This window comes from Anabrus simplex, chromosome 14 (genome assembly GCF_040414725.1).
Source record: "Anabrus simplex isolate iqAnaSimp1 chromosome 14, ASM4041472v1, whole genome shotgun sequence".
Taxonomy (NCBI): Eukaryota; Metazoa; Arthropoda; class Insecta; order Orthoptera; family Tettigoniidae; genus Anabrus; species Anabrus simplex.
In genome coordinates this window covers 77,101,572-77,121,593 of record NC_090278.1, presented here as the reverse complement: position 1 = coordinate 77,121,593, position 20,022 = coordinate 77,101,572, and the positions used below count along the sequence as shown (strand labels likewise).

Genomic DNA, 20,022 nt, shown 5'->3' with positions numbered 1-20,022 from the left:
CCTCTTAGACGGTGACACCGTCTCTCAGGCCGGGAGATTTGTTGTGATGATGGAGAGGGGGTTGGCAGCCATGGCCTATACTAGGAACTGTCCCGGAATTCGCCTAAGTGCAAGAGAATGGAAAACTACGGAAAACCATTCACAGGACAGCCAGGCATGGTGAGGAGGGATGGAACATTAATATATATCCCATGTATCCCAACATTAGTTCCAGGTCTCACCACTTGTATCGCTAACATCTGTGCGTGCGGAATGAGTGCCTTTTGTTTACTTCTCGCCGAGGATGTGATCGGGAGGTTCACAAGGCTGCCGACCTGTCTAGTCAGGAACTAAGATAAGCACTAATTTGCTAATGGTGAAAAAGGTGATCTACACCGTTTTTCTTGCCATGCGGACAGTATGCTCACGGCCTCATAGCAAAGATTGGCTTAGGGCGATAGCAGCGCATTCTATGTGGACGAGTGGTGGAAAGGTGAATTACACATTTTGTTTTGCCGTGCGGACAGTATGCTCACGGCCTCATAGCAAAGATTGTCTTAGGGCGATAGCAGCGCATTCTATGTGGACGAGTGGTGGAAAGGTGAATTACACATTTTGTTTTGCCGTGCGGACAGTATGCTCACGGCCTCATAGCAAAGATTGGCTTAGGGCGATAGGAGCGCATTCTATGTGGACGAGTGGTGGAAAGGTGAATTACACATTTTGTTTTGCCGTGCGGACAGTATGCTCACGGCCTCATAGCAAAGATTGGCTTAGGGCGATAGCAGCGCATTCTATGTGGGCGAGTGGTGGAAAGGTGAATTACACATTTTGTTTTGCCGTGCGGACAGTATGCTCACGGCCTCATAGCAAAGATTGGCTTAGGGCGATAGCAGCGCATTCTATGTGGGCGAGTGGTGGAAAGGTGAATTACACATTTTGTTTTGCCGTGCGGACAGCATGCTCACGGCCTCATAGCAAAGATTGGCTTAGGGCGATAGCAGCGCATTCTATGTGGGCGAGTGGTGGAAAGGTGAATTACACATTTTGTTTTGCCGTGCGGACAGTATGCTCACGGCCTCATAGCAAAGATTGGCTTAGGGCGATAGCAGCGCATTCTATGTGGGCGAGTGGTGGAAAGGTGAATTACACATTTTGTTTTGCCGTGCGGACAGTATGCTCACGGCCTCATAGCAAAGATTGGCTTAGGGCGATAGCAGCGCATTCTATGTGGACGAGTGGTGGAAAGGTGAATTACACATTTTGTTTTGCCGTGCGGACAGTATGCTCACGGCCTCATAGCAAAGATTGGCTTAGGGCGATAGCAGCGCATTCTATGTGGACGAGTGGTGGAAAGGTGAATTACACATTTTGTTTTGCCGTGCGGACAGCATGCTCACGGCCTCATAGCAAAGATTGGCTTAGGGCGATAGGAGCGCATTCTATGTGGGCGAGTGGTGGAAAGGTGAACTTTAACCTTGTATTGCCGTGCGGACAGTATGCGCCGCAACCATACATAAAAGCCTCTTATCGTCTTAGGGCGGTAGTAGCGCATTCTATGTGGGCTAGTGGTGAAAAGGTGAATTATCCCGTTTTTCGGCCTCATGGCAAAGATTGGCTTAAGGCGATAACAGCGCATTCTATGAGGGCTAGTGGTGAAAAGGAGAATTATTATTCTGCGGGGTTGTAACGGAATGTAATTCTGATCATTGACGGATTGCCGGGAATGACGTCACGTCACGTTGGCTAGCAGCAATGCAAGTGGATACTTCAGAAATTGGGAATGCGGTGCACTTCTATAAATACTTCTTCGGGTTCGTAGACACGGCAATGAACACATCCTTCATCTGAAAAGAATTCTACGTGAGATTTGCATAATTTCTATTTCCTTATAATGTTATAAAATCTTGGGATTCACGGCATATCTTTTCCCCAAGGATGGACAGTCCATGTTCAATGACTACACTGCGGAAAAGTGAACAAGTTTCAAATTGTCCGCTCTTGTACACGCATGCACATAAATGGTGTCCAGATATATACAAAGCATGGCCTCCCCACCACCTCCTTGCTCCGCATTGATGCAGATAGACAGCCTGCTACAAGACTGTTGTGATCGAATAATTTGATGCAAACAACTGATGGGAATCTGCCGTCTGGGCAACCACCCTAAATTTAGATGATTGATTGATTGATTGATTTTGATCAGAGTGGTGGATGTACAGCAATACAGACGCTGTGTCTTCAACACTACTACTTCACTCCCTCCCCTCCTTTTCAGTACTGGAGTGGGAGAGTGCTGAGCGTTTCTGTCGGGACACCATACCTGTGCACGCTTGTACTAACGTTCTGTTTCGCTGATTTTTCCACCTGTGCGCCATCTATCGAAGGGTCTACAACAGAGGTGCTCACGCGGGCGCCCAGTACTGTACGTGGAGGGGCTGGCAGGCGATGAGTGCAGAGTATGCTATACACCGACAGTGATGTTGTTGTTGCTAGGCCTCCGTGGCTCAGGCGGCAGCGCGCCGGCCTCCCACCACTGAGTTCCGTGGTTCAAATCCCGGTCAATCCATGTGCGATTTGTGCTGGACAAACCGGAGGCGGAATAAGTTTTTCTGCGGGTACTCCACTTTTTTTCTGTCATATTTCATTCCAGCAACACTCTCCAATATCATTTCATTTCATCTCTCATTCATTAATCATTGGCGCAGAAGAGTGCGACAAGCTTCAATCCTTATCCTTGCCGCTGGATGGGGGAGTCATTCATTCCATTCCTGACCCGGTCAAAAGACCGGAAACAGGCTGTGGATTTTCTTTTTCATGTTGTTGCTACGTCACAGGCCGTGAAGGTTGGGTAAAGTTCTCCCAGTCAGTCTCGATCACTGCGGCGAGTAGCAAGTATAGTCTACCTTCACAACGATCATGGTATGAGGTTTGCATAAACATTAGGGGTATGGCCCATCAGAACCCCTATAGTTTATGTTACTCTTGCTACACTATGGAAGAGCGGGTGGCCGACACTTCCTACTAACCAAATTAGTTTACAATCTAACCTGTTACTGCATAACAATCCGGGCCTTAGTAATGAATTACAATTTTCACTATTCAGTTTTAGGAGATGAATTAGAAACATTTCTAATGTAATACGGAGTTAAGGTGGATAAGTTATAGCTTGTGGTTGTTTGGGTTTACATTATCTGATAAACTCATAGCTTGTACGCTTAAACCCTGTACCTTTGTGGATTGTAACAAAACAATTATATCGGGTCAGTTGCACTTGAATGAATAAATATAAGAAAATAAAACTGGCTGTTTATATCGAGCGCAGTATAAATCAAACAGGAATATCTTGAAAAGGTCAGAGCGCTTTGCCTTAAATACTGTACCTCCACCAGCATTTAGCTGAGTACTGGAGGAGAGCTTCGTAATGACAGTCGAACGTCAATGCTCCCTCCCTTCTCTGCGAAGTGTGTTCTTTCTCTCTCTTCACTGTGACGTAAACTTGCTACGTAAGCTGCCCGCATTTACGTCACGCCAGCCCGGCCGCACTGGGCTAGCCTCAACGGGCACCCCGCTGAGCACCTCTGGTCTACAAACTCCGTTGGTTTGTTTTTGACAAATAACATAGATTTAGTTACCTTCCTGTAAAGCAGCGAACAGAGAGCAACGCGTATCCTCATGCCGTTCTCCTTGCCTCTGTTGTAGAAGTGAGCCAGTCCGAAAATACAGCAGAGGGAGCAAGTGATGAGACCTGCAGCGTACCAACTCCTGTACCATGTGACGTCCGCGGTGGCTGAGTCACGGTAGAAGGAGTCGATCAACTTGCTGAGGAACATGGCCTGACCAACTCTGGAATAAGACAAGATGACTCTTCTTGAACTTAGCCAACAATCCTACTTGCGAAGATGGAGAGGTGAGTCTGCCATTATATCAACTCACTTTCATCATTTCTTACTCAAACTCCTTTTGGTCGACTCTTGTCCGTTCCCAGCCCGGACAGTACAGAAGATTTTTCGGTTAGTATTTATTTTCATTTATTTATTAAGGAGACGAACACGAAAATTCATTATTTAAATTCTCTCTAACTCGGACACTATTTCAGTTAGAATAATGAAACTTTGCGCACTGATTTAAAATACATTGTTCTTACCTATATATACCGTATTACGCGAATAATCCCCACTATTTTTTGAAAATTTGAGCTACAAAATTGGGGTGCGGGTTTTTTTTTTTTTTGCTAGCAGCTTTACGTCGCACCGACACAGATAGGTCTTATGGCGACGATGGGACAGAGAAGGGCTAGGAGTGGGAAGGAAGCGGCCGTGGCCTTAATTAAGGTACAGCCCCAGCATTTGCCTGGTGTGAAAATGGGAAACCACGGAAAACCATCTTCAGGGCTGCCGACAGTGGGCTCGAACCCACGATCTCCCGGATGCAAGCTCACAGCCGCGCGCCTCTACGCGCACGGCCAACTCGCCCGGTGGGGTGCGGGTTTTATTTGCTGCAATGTTGGCTTTTTTTAAATGAGTCTTCTTAAAGTTAAGGTGCGGGGATTATTCGCGTAAATCCAGTATATTAATCAATTCATTTAGATTTTTTTAAATGAAAATATAATTTTATACTGATGACTTGTTCTTAATGGCAGATTCTCCCGAAAGCCTGTACTCTAATATCTTGGAACTTGAAAATAGGTACAATGAGTATGGTATGGGAATTACCCTATCCACGACTAAATTGATGTCAGTAGGTAAGAAATCCAAGAGAATTGACTGTCAGATTGGGGATATAAAGCCGGAACAGATACATAATTTGAAGTATTTAGGATGTGTGTTCTCCCAGTATGGTAGTCTTGTAAATGATATTGAATCTATGTGCAGTAAAGCTCGCAGTTGCGATCAACAGTATTCTGTAAGAAGGAAGTCAGTTCCAGGGAGGAACTATCATTACATTGCTCTGTTTTCAGACGAACTTTGCTTTAGGGGAATGAAAGCTGGGTGGACTCCGGATATCTTAGTCATAATTTAGAAATAACAGACATGAAAGTAGAGAGAATGATTGCTGGTACAAACAGATGGGAACAATGAAACGAGGGTATTCGGGATGAGGGAGAAATTATAAGGTAGAAATGAATACGATGGATAAAGCTGTATGCATAAACTGGCTTCGGTGGTGGGGTCATGTGAGGAGAATGGAGGAGGATAGGTTACTTAGGAGAATAATGGAATCCGTTATAGAGGGTAAGAGAAGTAGAAGTAGACCAACATGACGATGGTTAGAGTCAGTTTCTAGCGATTGAAAGATAAGAGGTATAGAACTAAATGAGGCCACAGCACTAGTTGCGAATTGGGGATTGTGGCAGCGGCTAGTAAATTCACATTGGCTTGCAGACTGAACGCTGAAAGGCATACCAGTCTACACTCATGTTCATAAAAAACAGAACACCTTGAAAGACTAGAGATAGGCAGTTCATATTCACAGGATATGTTCAATGGTATGTTCTACAGAAACGATTAGCATTTCAGTCACCTAGGTTCAACATGTGTCCTGTTGCCTAGTGGGCACTGATAACTTGTTCTATGCGTGATGGCATCGACGCGTATAAAGCGCGAATGGCGTCCTGGGGTATGGCCATCCATGGTGCATTCACCTGCTTCCACAGTTCATCTTTGGTTGTTGGCATTGGGTCATAGCGCCGCACCCGTCGTTTCACCATATCCCACACATTTTCGATTGACGACAAGTCCGGTGATCGGGCAGGCCAGAGCAACAGTCTGACATCCTGTGGCAGCAAGGAGGCACGTGTTCATGCAGCAACATGTGGTCGCGCATTCTCATACTGAAATATGGCGTCTGGGGTGTCGTGCAGAAAGGGTATGGCTACGGGTCGCAGGATGTCATTCACATAGGTCAAACTGGTCACAGTGCCCTGGACACACACCAAATGTGATTTGTGGTTGTACCCAATAGCACTCCACGCCATAAGGCCTTGAGATGGCTCCTTGTGCGAATGCAGTCAATGTGGTGCCTCTTCCCCTGTCTGCGGCGAACCAAAACGCGGCCATCATTTTCAAACAAACAGAACTTGGATTCGTCCGAAAACACTATCTGCTGCGAATCCTGTGCCCAGTGACGTCGTTCCATACACCATTGCAGTCTAGCATGTTTATGCACGTTAGTCAAAGGAAGGTGGAGAAGTGGACGAAGCGCCGGTAACTCAGACCGTAATAAACGGCGATGGACTGTCACTCCTGATAGTGTACGAAATGTTACACTGTTCCACTGTTGCGCTAGAGCCGAGGAGTAGGAGGCAGATCTGTCCTGCAATGCTATTCGGATGAGGTGTCGATGTTCTCCAGGGGTAGTCTGGGTGGTGCGACCAGACTCATCTCATCGTGTTCTGTGAACCATTCTGTACACACCCGTTGCACTCCCAACACACTTCCTCCCCCACGAGCAGCAATTTCCCAGATGGATGCATCGCGTTCTTTCATGCCAATAATGCGCCCTCTTTCAAACTCACTCATTTGAAGGTATGGTGCTCGCATACGTCTGCGAGGCATCCTGCACGTCTGCTCAAGTCACACCGATCCGTTACCTTCGGTTTATAGCGACAACGAGAGCCGTAGGCACATTTTAACAGTCGGTGGTGGTGCACCGAGATATCAACGTGGACCTTGAACCTCATTCTAATCATTTCTTCATGTCCTGTGAATATGAACTTCCTATCTCTAATCCTTCAAAGTGTTCTGGATTTTATGAACAAGAGTGTATAATGAAGATGTGTGTATACATTTTTCAAATTTGAATTTTAGTCATATTTATGTAGGTACCTTTTCCTCAGCAATGGTTAGTTCCTGGACCTCGTAATTTATTTTAATAATTTCTAAGACCTTGATGATTAAATGCCTGCAGGTGTACTTAATTTCATGCCTATTTCTATGTTTTAAATACATTAACTTTTCAAGTTGATAATTTCACAAAGATGCATATATATTAAACTGTGAAGTCCATTAAAATTACATATTTTGTAATTCGGTTGCAGGAAAATATGTGAAAGTGTTTATTCTGCCTGTCGGTCAAGTTTCAGATTGATATCTTTGGTAGTTCCAGAGAAAAAGGTACCTTTGACATGGAAAAAGAAATTCCAGGAAGTGACCATTGAATTTATCAAGACGCGACCTCGCATTGTATCTCTCAAATGAAAACAAGCTTTCCGCAGTGATCGCCATGCTTAACCAGCCAGAAATGATACTTCACAGCCTTCTTCAATTTTCCGTCAACTGCCTGACAAAACAGACTTACGGAGTTCAGCGATGATGAAAAATAGCAATGCATGGGAAAAGGGAGCGTGAGACCTGACAAATATGTGTTAGGAATGTAAATTCTTAAGTGCACTTAGATACTGAATTCTACTAAATCCTTTTAGTTCTAGATCCCCGTCATAATACGCTAGCAATTTCAGGGGGAAAAAAGGTTTCCCCTTAATGTAAATATACAGACGGTAAGCCCAATTACGCTATTCCCTCATTCAGCGATACATAGTTTACTAGTTTGGCCACTTCGGGACCAGACTATGGGCCGGACTAACCGACATTATGCTATAAATATCGACATGTGAAATACAGTACACAAATGCGAACATTCACTCATAAGGTAAGTGTTATTAATAATGTGTCTAGTTTTGAACTATTGTTTACATAAACTGCAAGAACCGGAAAGAAGGATCATGAGAAAATTTTAGGACAAATGAAAACAACAGGAGAATGGATAATAAGGAGTAATAAGGAAATATACCAGAAAATAGAAAATATTATAGAAACAATAAGAAAAAAGGAGATTGCAATTTTTGGACATATCTAGAGAATGTATGACAGATTGACAAAACAGATATTCCAGAGTACCTTTGGGAGAAAGAGCAACAACGATCTGGATAAAACAGCTCAAGAAAGATATAGAAACAAATAAAATAAGAGAAGAGGAAACCATGGAGATAGAGATTTTGAAAATGTACTTATAAGAATGGAAGGATTACAAGTAAGAATGAAAAGAAAACTCGATCCAAAGTGATCTGACTAGTGAAGAAGAAAGAACAGTGTACCGATGAAGAGGAGGAAACAACAAGGAGGGATCACCAAGTGTACTCACCCGAAATGAGTTGACGTATTTATGATGTCTACATATTATAAAGATTGCATCCTACCTTGTAAAGTTTCATCGCTGTATCCCATGTAACTTCATCACTTGCCGATACGTCCAAGATGTGAATCACAGACGGAACACTATGACTGCACTATCTGCCATCTACGTCATCTGCGACATTACGTTACTTTACAAGTTTCCACACAAAGTATGAGTAATCGTCCATCTGTGTTCCAGTGAGTTCTGTGACTATTGGCATAAATAGTCCGAACAACCACGCAGCACATTTTTTAAACATTCAGAAGCAGTTTAATATAATAGGGAACGTATCTTTAGTGACTAACTGGTTAGAATGCAAAAGTATTTGAACAAGGCGCAGGTACCAGCTAGCCGCTCTACTGTAGTGTAAGCCAGTTGCATACATTTTAGGGGTTCTGATGTTTATACAAACCTCAATGCAGAACTGTTGTGCGGGTAGGAAACACTTGCGCCTTGGTTAAGTACATTTATATTCTAAGATATTAGTGTCTAAAAATCCTTTCTCACCTAAAGACGCAACTGTAGAGAAGGTATATTGTCCCATGGTCCACCATACTCCAGAGGAAGGTCCTCGTTAGAGCTCGTGTAAGGTCCGGAGAACCACTTGATATCTCCTTCAGCCAGTGTCTGAAACAGTTGTCACAAGCTCCCAGAAAAAGAAAACTACTTTTTTGAAGAGGAGTATCAGTGAGTTAGGAAAACTCGGTTGCTAGAGAACAATACAAATGCATGGATTCAAATGATACAAAAATCCACAGTTCTTCAGGCAAACAACTCAATGTTGAAAACATCCTAGGGTTCAGGCAAATAACATATAATATAGTGTGACGGAGGATTTAAAGAATAAATTAAACAAAGTAAATAAATTGCAGAATAGTAAAATTAGATTCCTATCAAAAATTTATAAAATAGAAACAACTAATAGGATATTTTCAGAAGATGAGCGAAAACGAAGATCAGATAGAATGAAAAGTACTGGAAAATAAGAAAGTAAAAAACAAAAACATCATAGAAGACCGGACAGAAATTGACTTCACTGGTCCAATGCGACCATAAAAGTGCAATAATAAAAAAGTATGAGAATATTTTTTATTTATTCCTAAAATTTACAACCCTTTTCTTAGTCATCTTTATCCGATCGATTAGATTAGCACTTTGCCTTTTCCCACCACTATGAGCGCTAATGTGAGTCAATGCAGAGTTTCACTACATTCGGTGTAGACATTTTTCAAAAACCAATCTGAGGGTATTGAACCAAGGAACACATTACAGAAAGAATTATGTAAATAAGTAACTTTGGCTAGGATTTGAATCAAAGAGAAAACGAGTAAAGAAACAGGCAATGTTTTTCGGAACTGCATTTAGGTCGGAAGTGATTTTCGAAATGTACTTTTTAGTTTGATAGAGATATCCAAGACTCAAAATTTGAAACCTTTTGGGGTCCTTTAGACCTTGAATGTTTGACACGATTGAGGAAATTGCTTAATTTTGACGTTTTTCGTAGTATGCGGACCTCTAATTCGTCTGCCAAGAAATTAGTCGTCTTACCAGTAGAAGAAAATGAACTTAATTACAGGACACTTTTAAGATGGAATTAGCCGATACATTCGCATTAAATTTTATGGCACATTAAGGACACATGTTCGCTCTAAATCAGCAATCCCTGAACTATCACAAATATCTAGGCTATCTATCTCGCACCCTCTTGTCCGCACAACACCTCTCCATAGAAAGTTGCATAAGCAACAGGAGCAGTAAATAAATGCAATGGGTCCATAGTGTAAATAAATACTGTAAGTTGTTGGAATGTGCCGAAATTTTCTCACTTTTTCTCAAAATCTAGTTAGTGTTACTTGTAAGAACATCCATAGAAACCTTTGAGTCCTCTAGACCGTACTACATATTATGTTCTGAACACTCTACTAAATATACGCATCCAGTACTTAACATTATTTTATTAGGAAATGCTTTTGTTGCACAGCATGGCGTAACTAATCACTACAATGAAAGTTCCAAAGAGAACAGCTGTTCTCTCCAGGGAGTATACATCTCTGTGTCGTTACGCTGTTGTTACTAGCGCACTCATTGTATTTTTTTAAATACACTACACTACAGTACTACTTGTTCGGAACGACATTGCCCCTTATGTTTATGCAAATTTAAAGGCCCTCCAGTCCGCAGTACGGATATGTGTGAAGAGTTGCATACATACAGGAGTTCTCAATATTATGCCAACCATAAGGTGTTCTAAACCGCACGAGGGTTTTTTTTGCTAGCGGCATGATCTTGCTCATACACTTAGAAACTTTCGGTGACGATGGGATCTAAAGAACTGCGAGTAGAAAAAACGGACAGCTGCGTTAAATGAGGCACGATCTCGGCATTCGCCTGTTATGCAAATATGGAACCAAGAAAACCATTTTCAGATGTACCGACAGTGAGGTACAAACCCAGCATCTTCTGAATTCAAACTTCCTGCTGAATGACCTGTACCGTATCGTCAATTCGTGTTTTGAACTACGATTTTGTAAGAAAAGTTGCATACACGTTAGGTGTTTCAAAAGAATATCACCCCTTATGTTTATGTAAATGTTATGATATACTCGCCCGTATTATCCTTCTATCAGGAGAACTACAATATATAACAAAGAGACTTCACTTTTTGTGTAAGACATATGGTTCTCTATCCCGCACTAAGCTTAGTTTACTATAGATCGCACTATCGTTCTGTAGGAAGAACATAAAATACTCGTTCCAACCTTTCCATAGAACAATAGTTGACAATAAAGGACACTTGGTAATTGTTAAAGGTGTTCGTAATTTAAAATGCTCCCTGTATTAGAGGAGGAATTTGTGCGTATTGCTGCCCCTTTAATTTGCTTTAAATTAAAAATATTGCCAAAGAAATACATTAACTTCACATATTTTCTTTCAGTTTCCAAACGACTATTGCTATCATTTATGCATGGATTTGCACAGAGGGTTCAATTATTATGTTTGTTAATGGTATTAGTTTATGCATTTCAATAGAAAGAATCACTGAAGGAATCTAATCTGGTGTCCTAAATATATTAAGTACAGATACAAAGGAGATATCGTACCAATTTAACACGCCCAAATCACACCTTACTCTAATGCACATGCCTAGGTTTACATTCCGATCCCATTAACCCTACATGGACCAAGGGAAGGTCATTTTATGTCTACACTTTTTTAGAACTGTTACTATTATAGTATAGAATATGTTCAGACCATGATGTTCTCATTTTGTGTCAGAAATAGTATAAAGTTAACGATTCAATAAAGACAATGACGGTTTTTGGTTGAAAACCTAATTATATGGATTAAATTTCGAAGTGGTCACAAAATAGCCCTCTCTTGGTCCAGCTTGTAACACTTTTTAAAAAATTGGAAGTTATAAACGTATGTTATAACCAAATGTGGAACATCGTGCTGCAAACGTAATTGGACTGTAGAACAATATCATCATGCCAACGGAAGCCATCCTCAAGAAGAAAATCACCAAAACAACGCAGAATCAGGGAAAAGGAGCTGCCATACGTGTAGCAAAGAGTGTCGCACCAAGAGTGAAAAACTAAACAAATGAGCAAAAACGACCATATTTTGTATTAAAAAAAACTTGTTTGTTTGTGGAAACACAGTCAAAATACAACCATATACCATGAGTGTGTGAGTGAGCAGGATGAATCTGAATGAAGATGTGAATGATGTGTAAGAATTTGTTCAAGTATTAACCTTCATAAATTAATTTAAAATATGTATTTAAATGATGTATTTCTTACTTAATTCACTTAATGGAGAACTAATACTTATGCAAAAGTTGTAGATACAACCATATAGGTAAAATACAGTATAAGGGTGGAAATTATTTAGCCCTTCTTTGGTCCAGCGTATTTTAAAAAAAGCTTGGTCCACCTACGGTTAATACGTAGAAGACATTGCAATTACCATTCTTTAATCAACCAATCAATCAATCAATCACTACTGATCTGCACTTAGGGCAGTCGCCCAGGTGACAGATTCCCTATCGTTTGTTTTCCTACCCTTTTCTTGTACAACAATGAAAATTCATCAAGCACCTCTGTTGGAACATTATTCCATTCCCTAACTCCTATTCCTATAAATGAGTATTTTTCCGAATTTGTACTTTTGAATTCCTACTTTATCTTTGATATATTTATAAGCTCCACTAAAGCTTATTCGTTTACTAATGTCATTCTTCGCCATCTCTCCAGTGACAATTCGGAACATCCCGCTTAGCCGAGCAGCTTGTCTCCTTACTTCCAAGTCTTCCCAGCCCAAACTTTGCAAACTTTTCGTAACGCTACTCTTTTGTCGGATATCACCCTGAACAAATCGAGCTGCTTTTCTTTGGATCCTTTCCAGTTGTCAGTTCTCTTATCAAGTAATCCTGGTAAGGGTCGCATATACTGAAACCACAATGTAACTGTGGTCTTACCAGAGATTTATACGCCCTCCCCTTTACATCCTTACTACAACCCCTAAATACGCCCATAGTTATACAAAGAGACCTGCACTCTTTCTATACAACTCCGTTAATGCCATTACCACAATGAAGTTCTTTCCTTATACTGTATTAACACCTAGTAACTTACAGTGATCGCCGTGAGGAACTTTCACAGCATTAACACAGCAATTAAAACTGAGAGGACTTTTCCTTTAGGTAAAATTTACAACCTGATTCTTCATACAAAAAAAATGTTGTTATTCTTCCCGGTGCGAACCACTCTTTATTTAATATTTTATCAATTGTATACAATACTCTATACAGTATAGCATCATCCGCAAGAAAGATTTATATATCATTCCAGTTCTTTATTCATATAATTTATATGCTGTATGTAAGAAAATATAAAGGTCCAATGATAGAACCTTGAGGAACTCTTCTTAATCGTCAGATTATGCTTCATCTACTCTCATGCTCTAAGTCCTATTACACAGAGATACAGTACTGTACAAAGTCCGTGATTACATGCTCCAGTTCCTCACCTCTCCAAGTCGTTTCCAAGTTTCTCCGACCGATCTTGTGGTAGAGTATTGTACAAGTCTTCAGCCTCTAGGTCCTTACGTCTCCCCAGGAGGAAGAGATCCTTGAGCCACCTGCAGTAAAAATGACAACATATAACATCCAGGGCATCCAGAATATGTTTAAGGGGCACTATACACTCAAAGTAATTAACATTTGCTCTTTAATTTCATGTGATATAACTTCCTTCGCCTTAGTATCAATTTTTTAAATTCCCAATAGACTACTTTTAACATGGACCCTACGACAACCTACTAGGTCATAATTCACGCACTGACAGCGTCATCAACAGTCGTATAGCGTGTGCGTATATTCTGCAATGGTCATAATTAATAAAAATGAATGCGTATTCTTCCTTCCAAATAACTGGAGATTGCTTAGACCGGCAAAGCTAACACAAGAATGAAGTTAAATTACACTCTGATATTTAAAAGAAACACAAAAAATGGAGCACGTACAGTTTAGAGAATTGAATTGGTGAATTTTAGGAACAAGATAAATCAAGAATTACTACTTTCTGGAAAATAAAAGAACTCCCTGGCGCCATTCGTTTTCATTTTTAGAATATAAAAATTTACTGCGCGCTCTTAATACCATTCTCTTAAGTACAATAATAATTAGAAAGCAATTTATATGCGGTATGTAAGAAAATATAAAGGTCCAATAATAGAGTCTTGAGGAACTCCTCTTAATCGTCAGATTATGCTTCATCTACTCTCATTATTATTATTATTATTATTATTATTATTATTATTATTATTATTATTATTATTATTATTATTATTATTATTATTGTTGTTGTTGTTGTTTGTGCGGCTGAGTGAACATTTCCTAGTGTACGGAACTACTTACAATTACAATATTATATGGTAAAACATCAGTAATAATTCTCGTAAATTTCTTATGATATCACGAGTATGAAAGTTTGTTGAGGTGAATCCAGAAACCTTGAAATAGAATAATGAAATAATAACAATACACTCTTGAGCAGATTAAGAATGCAACGAAGGAGAAAATCCCCAGCCCGTTTCCAGTCATTTGAACGGGTCAGGAATGTAATGAATGAAGACCCCATCTAGCGGCGAGGATAGGAGTTGTGCCGGCTGCCGAAGCCTGTCGCATTCCTTCGGGGCAATGGTTAATGACTGATAGATTAAATTATATTGGAGATTATTGCTGGAATAAAATCGGAGTACCCGGAGAAAAACATATCCCGTCTCCACTTTTCCAGCACAAATCTCACATGGAGTGACCGGGATTTGAAGCACGGAACCCAGCGGTGAAGGACCGGCGCGCTGCCTCCTGAGCCACGGAGACATTTTATGAACGCAAGGAGAATATCACTAAAGAATCTGACGTTTCTTTTCAAAGTTAATCTAATTGGACAAAAAACATATTTCTGAATGTGGAATATTCTTAATAGCAATTACATTTTTCTTCGGTTCTGTGCAGAACATACCGAGAGAATTAACAGTGCAGTTAGGCTCGCGTAACTGTGAGCCTGAATTGCGGCGACGCTGGGTTCGAATTCCAATGTCAGCAGCTCTTAGGATGGTCTACCTTGATTTTCCGCTTTCACAGCCTTGTTGGCGGTAGATTTACTGGTACGTAAAATAATTCCCACGGGAAAAAATTACGGCACCTCGCCGTATACAAAAACCGTAATAGTAGTTAGTGGGACGTAAAATTATTATTATTATTATTATTATTATTATTATTATTATTATTATTGTTGTTGTTGTTGTTGTTGTTTAGGCTTGTTTGTATGTATGAACGTAATATGAAAGTGAGAATGTAAAAATTTGTGTATGCTTTCATTTATATTCCCAGAGGCCCCGGGTTCAATTCCCGGTTAGGTCAGGGATTTTTCTCTCGACCTGAGGGCTGGTTCGAGGTCCACTCAGCCTACGTGATTAGAACTGAGGAGCTATCTGACGGTGAGATGGCGGCCCCGGTCTCGAAAGCCCATAATAACGGCCGAGAGAATGCGTCGTGCTGACCACACGGACCCTCGTAATCTGCAGGCCTTCGGGCTGAGCAGCGGTTGCTGGGCAGCCCAAGGCCCTTCAAGGGCTGTAGTGCCGTGGGGTTTTCATTTATTTATTTATTTATTTATTTATTTATTTATTTATTTATTTATTTATAGCTTATGCCTTAAACAGAATTGCACTCCAATTACAACAGGTATTACAAATGTGAATTATAATAGGTAATACAAATAAGAAAAAATTACGTAAATTAAACAACATATTCTTAAAAAAGCGTAATGATGATAATTAGAAAAAATTAAAAATAAGAATAGGTTTTAAAAATTTAATGTATACACATCGGGATTAGATTATATCTCCATTACAATTACTGGCTTCTGATTCTATAAATGGTAAATAGTTAAATGTTTATGTGCAGGCTCGGACATATACTGACATAATCAAGCGCATGATTTAGAGTGTTAAAATAAAATCCCGAAGTTAATAGATAATTTATGTCCATTTCGATAATTGACAAAGAGGATGCATAATTAATTCCATTTTCTATTTATAGAATTGATTTTTGTGGAGATAGTTTATGCCATGGTTTAACACTTGTTTGCAAGTAGACCCTGTGTAGTATGTGAATTGCGTTTGTAAGTACTCAAGTATGTCGTTATGTGAACATGTTTGTACATAACTATGTTTGTAAATATTCAAGTACGTTTATATGTAAAATATGCTTTTGTGTGTTTTTATTGTGCATCCTTCCTTATGCGTAAAGATATATATACACGTAGTAGGGACATTAACTTCGTGGACTGGCCGTCTAGTATCGCTGTGGTGCCCTACACTACAGGATGTTGCTGTGACAGTTCTTCTCTAGTTCCGGCAAGGGACAGTTGCGTGCTTGCAGTATAAGCAGAACGACGGTCTCTGTTCCGAAGGGTAGTTGAATGTCAGTGGCGAACGTTTGAGGTGATGAAGTCGAAATCGCCGGGATCATCATGACGGGAAAATATCACGAAAAGACACGTCAAAAGTCTATGTGATCCTTGAACTATTAGCACCAGTCCACGAACATATTGATTGTAGTACAGTGGTGTACAATGTGTTGCCTACACTTCAGGCGTCAGTCAACGAATATATTGACTTTAGTACATTGGTGTACAATGTGTTGCCTACACTGCAGGCGCCAATCGACGAACATATTGACTGTAGTACATTGGTGTACAATGTGTTGCCTGCACTTCAGGCGCCAGTCAACGAATATATTGACTTTAGTGCATTGGTGTACAATGTCCTGCCTACACTGCAGGCGCCACTCCACGAGCATATCGACTGTAGCAGTTCGTATATACAGTATTTGTTTATTTTTCGCGGATATATGCATCTGTGCAATTTTTAGTAAATAATGTTTACATGTTCTGTATTTGTAGGTTTGTATTATTGATTTCTTATAAGTGCATGCATGTTTCTTGCTGTTTAAAGGGGCCTAACATCTAAGTCATCGGCCTGTGTGCATGTTCATACGTATATGCTTGTTTCTACTTTGCACGTATAAAGGGGCGATCGAAAAGTTTCCGTTCGAGGTCCGTACAGTCCTGACTCGGGATGCCAATCAGACAAAATCGCTGTGAGCATTGTGCCACTCATCCCACCGCCGCACGAGGTTGAAGATCCCCGTGTGGTAAAATGCCGTGTCCTGCTGCGTGAAGAAGTCCGTAACCGCCTGCTGTACATCGTCGTCCGATAGGAAGTGTCTACTCTTCAAGGCCATTTTCAGGGGAACGAAAGCGCGGGGAAAGATCAGGACTATAGGGCGGGTGCTCGAGTGTCTCCCACTTGAGTTGTTGTCGGTAATGGCTGAGGCTGGCCTCCTAGGTCGACCGGCAACTTGTGTTGAAACGCGACCCGCACGTAACTTGGTGCACCATACACAGTCTTCATTCTCCGATGGATGTCCACCTGTGTTCGTCCTTCGGCAGCCAAGAACAGACTAACAGCGCATTGGTCCTGTTTGGACGTACGACACGACTGCCACATTAATCCCTTTGCCTACATGTCCGCTGCAGCAACGCCCTCAAACGGAAACGTTTTGATCACGCCTTATATGTTTGCTAAGACATTAGCACGTAGTTTCATTGAATCCTAAAAAGGCAGGATAATGAGGCGTTTTTTTTTATTCTTTCATCGTGCAAGTAGTTGTTGGCGACACGAGGAAAATAAGATAGATAAATAATAGAAAATTAAACAGTCACTGTATATCATGAAACTACTCTATACTGAGCTAATAAAATACTCACCAGACCAGCATTTTGGAAATGATATTCGCCTTGAGGTACGGGTGCGTCTTGTCATGTTTCTGAGTCGAGTCCATCCTGAGGAATAATTGAGAACCTCAACCTTACAGTCCTTTGTAGAATACTGTCGCAAGTGATCTATGAGCAGGAACACATCAAATATAATTAATCACAGAACACTTAAATATAAGGACATAGTAGTGATATTAGTGGATTTCAAAAAGGCCTTATGCAATACAAAAACTCAATTGTGTTTAAATCCAGTCTTTCTGTGATGAAAATTAGTGCTGATTTGAGTCCAGAATTGAATAAAAGATGGTTGGCTGGAGGAGTATTGTTGAAATCAGGTAGACTATTTCTTTCTTTCTTTCTTAATCTGCTTACCCTCCAGGGTTGGTTTTCCCTCGGACTCAGAGAGGGATCCCACCTCTACCGCTTCAAGTGCAGTGTCCTGGAGAGTGAGACTTTGGGTCGGCAGGATGAAACTGGGAAGAAGGACCAGTACCGCGCCCAGGCGGTCTCCCTGATATGCCGAACAGAGGCCTTGTCGATGGATGGGAAGATCTGAAGGGATATGCAAGGAACAGGGAAATAAGCGGCCGTGGCCTTAAATTAGGTACCATCCCGGCATTTGCCTGGAGGAGAAGCGGATAACCACGGAAAACCACTTAAAGGATGGCTGAGGTGCGAATCGAACCCCCCTCTAATAATTTGACCTCCCGAGGCTGAGTTGACCCCATTCCAGACCTCGCTACACTTTCAAATTTCGTGGCAGAGACGGGAATTGAACTCGGGCCTTTGGGGGTGTCAGTTAATCACACTAACCACTACACCACAGAGGCAGACAGGTAGACTATTTACAATGGCAACATTATCAGTCGCCAATGTCGCAACAGAATGAAATTTAAGTTACGTTTCTCTTCAATGAGAATAAAAATGTTGAGCAGGTATTCTATCTCACCTTCAGCCCTTATATTTTATTAGTTTTATTCGTATGTACTACCGGTTTATATGTGTGCCTTATTTCATATATAAGGAGCATTCAAATGAAAACAATAGCATACATTCCGCGCGAAAGATGGCAATCGGTACAGCCATCGTTGGGGTACACAGTTGTTGGGTTATGCCTATGTCGGTGCGCGGACTGGTCTACTGTGTTCGTCCAGCTGTAGAAATGGAGGCAAGCAAAGAAGAACAAAGAAATGTGGTTCGTTTTCTGATGGCTGAGGGTGCTACAGTACGTGAAATTCATCGTCACACGTCTGCTGTGTGCGGCGAACACTGAATGTCCATGATGAATGGCATAGGATATGCCGAGAAGGCCCACATCACTGCAAGACGGTGCGCGCCGAGGGCAGGTCCATCAGGTCATTACTTCTGATATGATAGAGTGGAAAACCGAAGAAGAACATTCGTGGACGTCGGATACATTCGGACCAGGAAGTGCAAGAATGAGTGCGGTTGTGGATCCGTCAGCGACCTACCTCTTTCTACAAAACTGGAATTGATCATCTCGTCTCTCAGTGAGATAAATGTATTAACGCTTTTGGTGATTACTTTTGAATAAAACCATTCCATTGTCACGGGGTAGCAGGTGTTCGGTTTTCATTTTAATGCCCCTTATACATCAAACTGAAGATGACTTTAACACAGGTCTAAACATGACCTTTGGACATAATGTATATACAGGCCATTTAATTTGAAAATGAAAATCCAGTCATTCGACCCAGTGGGTAATGGGATGAATGAAGCCCCCATCTATCGGCGAGGATAGGAACTGTGCCAGCTGCCGAAGCCTGTCGCACTCCTCTGGGACAATATTTAATGACTGGCGGATGAAATGAAATTATATTGGAGAGTTTTCTTGGAATGAAAGATGACAGGGAAAACAACAGGTGTACCCGGAGAAAAACCTGTCCAGCCTCAGGTTTGTCCAGCACAAATCTCGCATGGAGTGACCGGAATTTGAACCACGGAACTCAGCGCGCTGCCGCCTGAGCCACGCATGGCTAGACCATTTAATTTCAGTGGTAATGTGTTATTATATTGAACAGGGGGACAATGCCTGTACATACCTACGAAGATCACTTAAATAATAATAATAATAATAATAATAATAATAATAATAATAATAATAATAATAATAATAATAATAATAATAATAATAATAATAATAATCTGGATGAAGATTGGCTTGCACTTACCATTCAGAAGTCCTCGTAGTTTTGTCTTCTCTTCCACTTGTTCCGGTAACTATTGCATTACCGACGTGAATAAACCTCCACCAAAGAAGAGTCCGTATTTACTCAATGATAAGATAAAACAGACAATAAGAGCAGTTGCAGGAAGATATAAATAATAGAAGCAGAAGAAAGATATGTACTTCTACCAGGCTAAACGAAGGAAAAAATTAATGTATGACGTAATGTATTCACGAAGTCTTATCAGTATTTCTAGAGTTATACGCCCTTGAAAGGTCCTGTTAGAAGATCATTATTACCCGGGCACAGAGTGAAATATCAATACCAAG

The 20,022-nt window shown here is 41.0% G+C and overlaps 1 protein-coding gene across 3 annotated transcripts in view; it reads right to left on the bottom strand.

Annotated features, from left to right (window-relative positions):
• The window catches only part of LOC136885259 (ATP-binding cassette sub-family C member 4), a 100,072-nt gene extending 80,279 nt beyond the window's left edge, over positions 1–19,793 (bottom strand). For all 3 annotated transcript variants that reach the window (XM_067157737.2, XM_067157738.2, XM_067157739.2), the window contains exons 1-5: positions 19,697–19,793; positions 17,496–17,630; positions 13,186–13,296; positions 8,662–8,781; positions 3,615–3,825 (exon numbers count right to left, since the gene is read on the bottom strand). In XM_067157737.2, coding sequence (XP_067013838.2) covers positions 3,615–3,825; positions 8,662–8,781; positions 13,186–13,296; positions 17,496–17,569 — 516 coding nt within the window. In that variant the 5' untranslated portion in view covers positions 17,570–17,630; positions 19,697–19,793. The remainder of the gene's footprint in view (positions 1–3,614; positions 3,826–8,661; positions 8,782–13,185; positions 13,297–17,495; positions 17,631–19,696) is intronic.
• Positions 19,794–20,022: the final 229 nt, after the last annotated feature.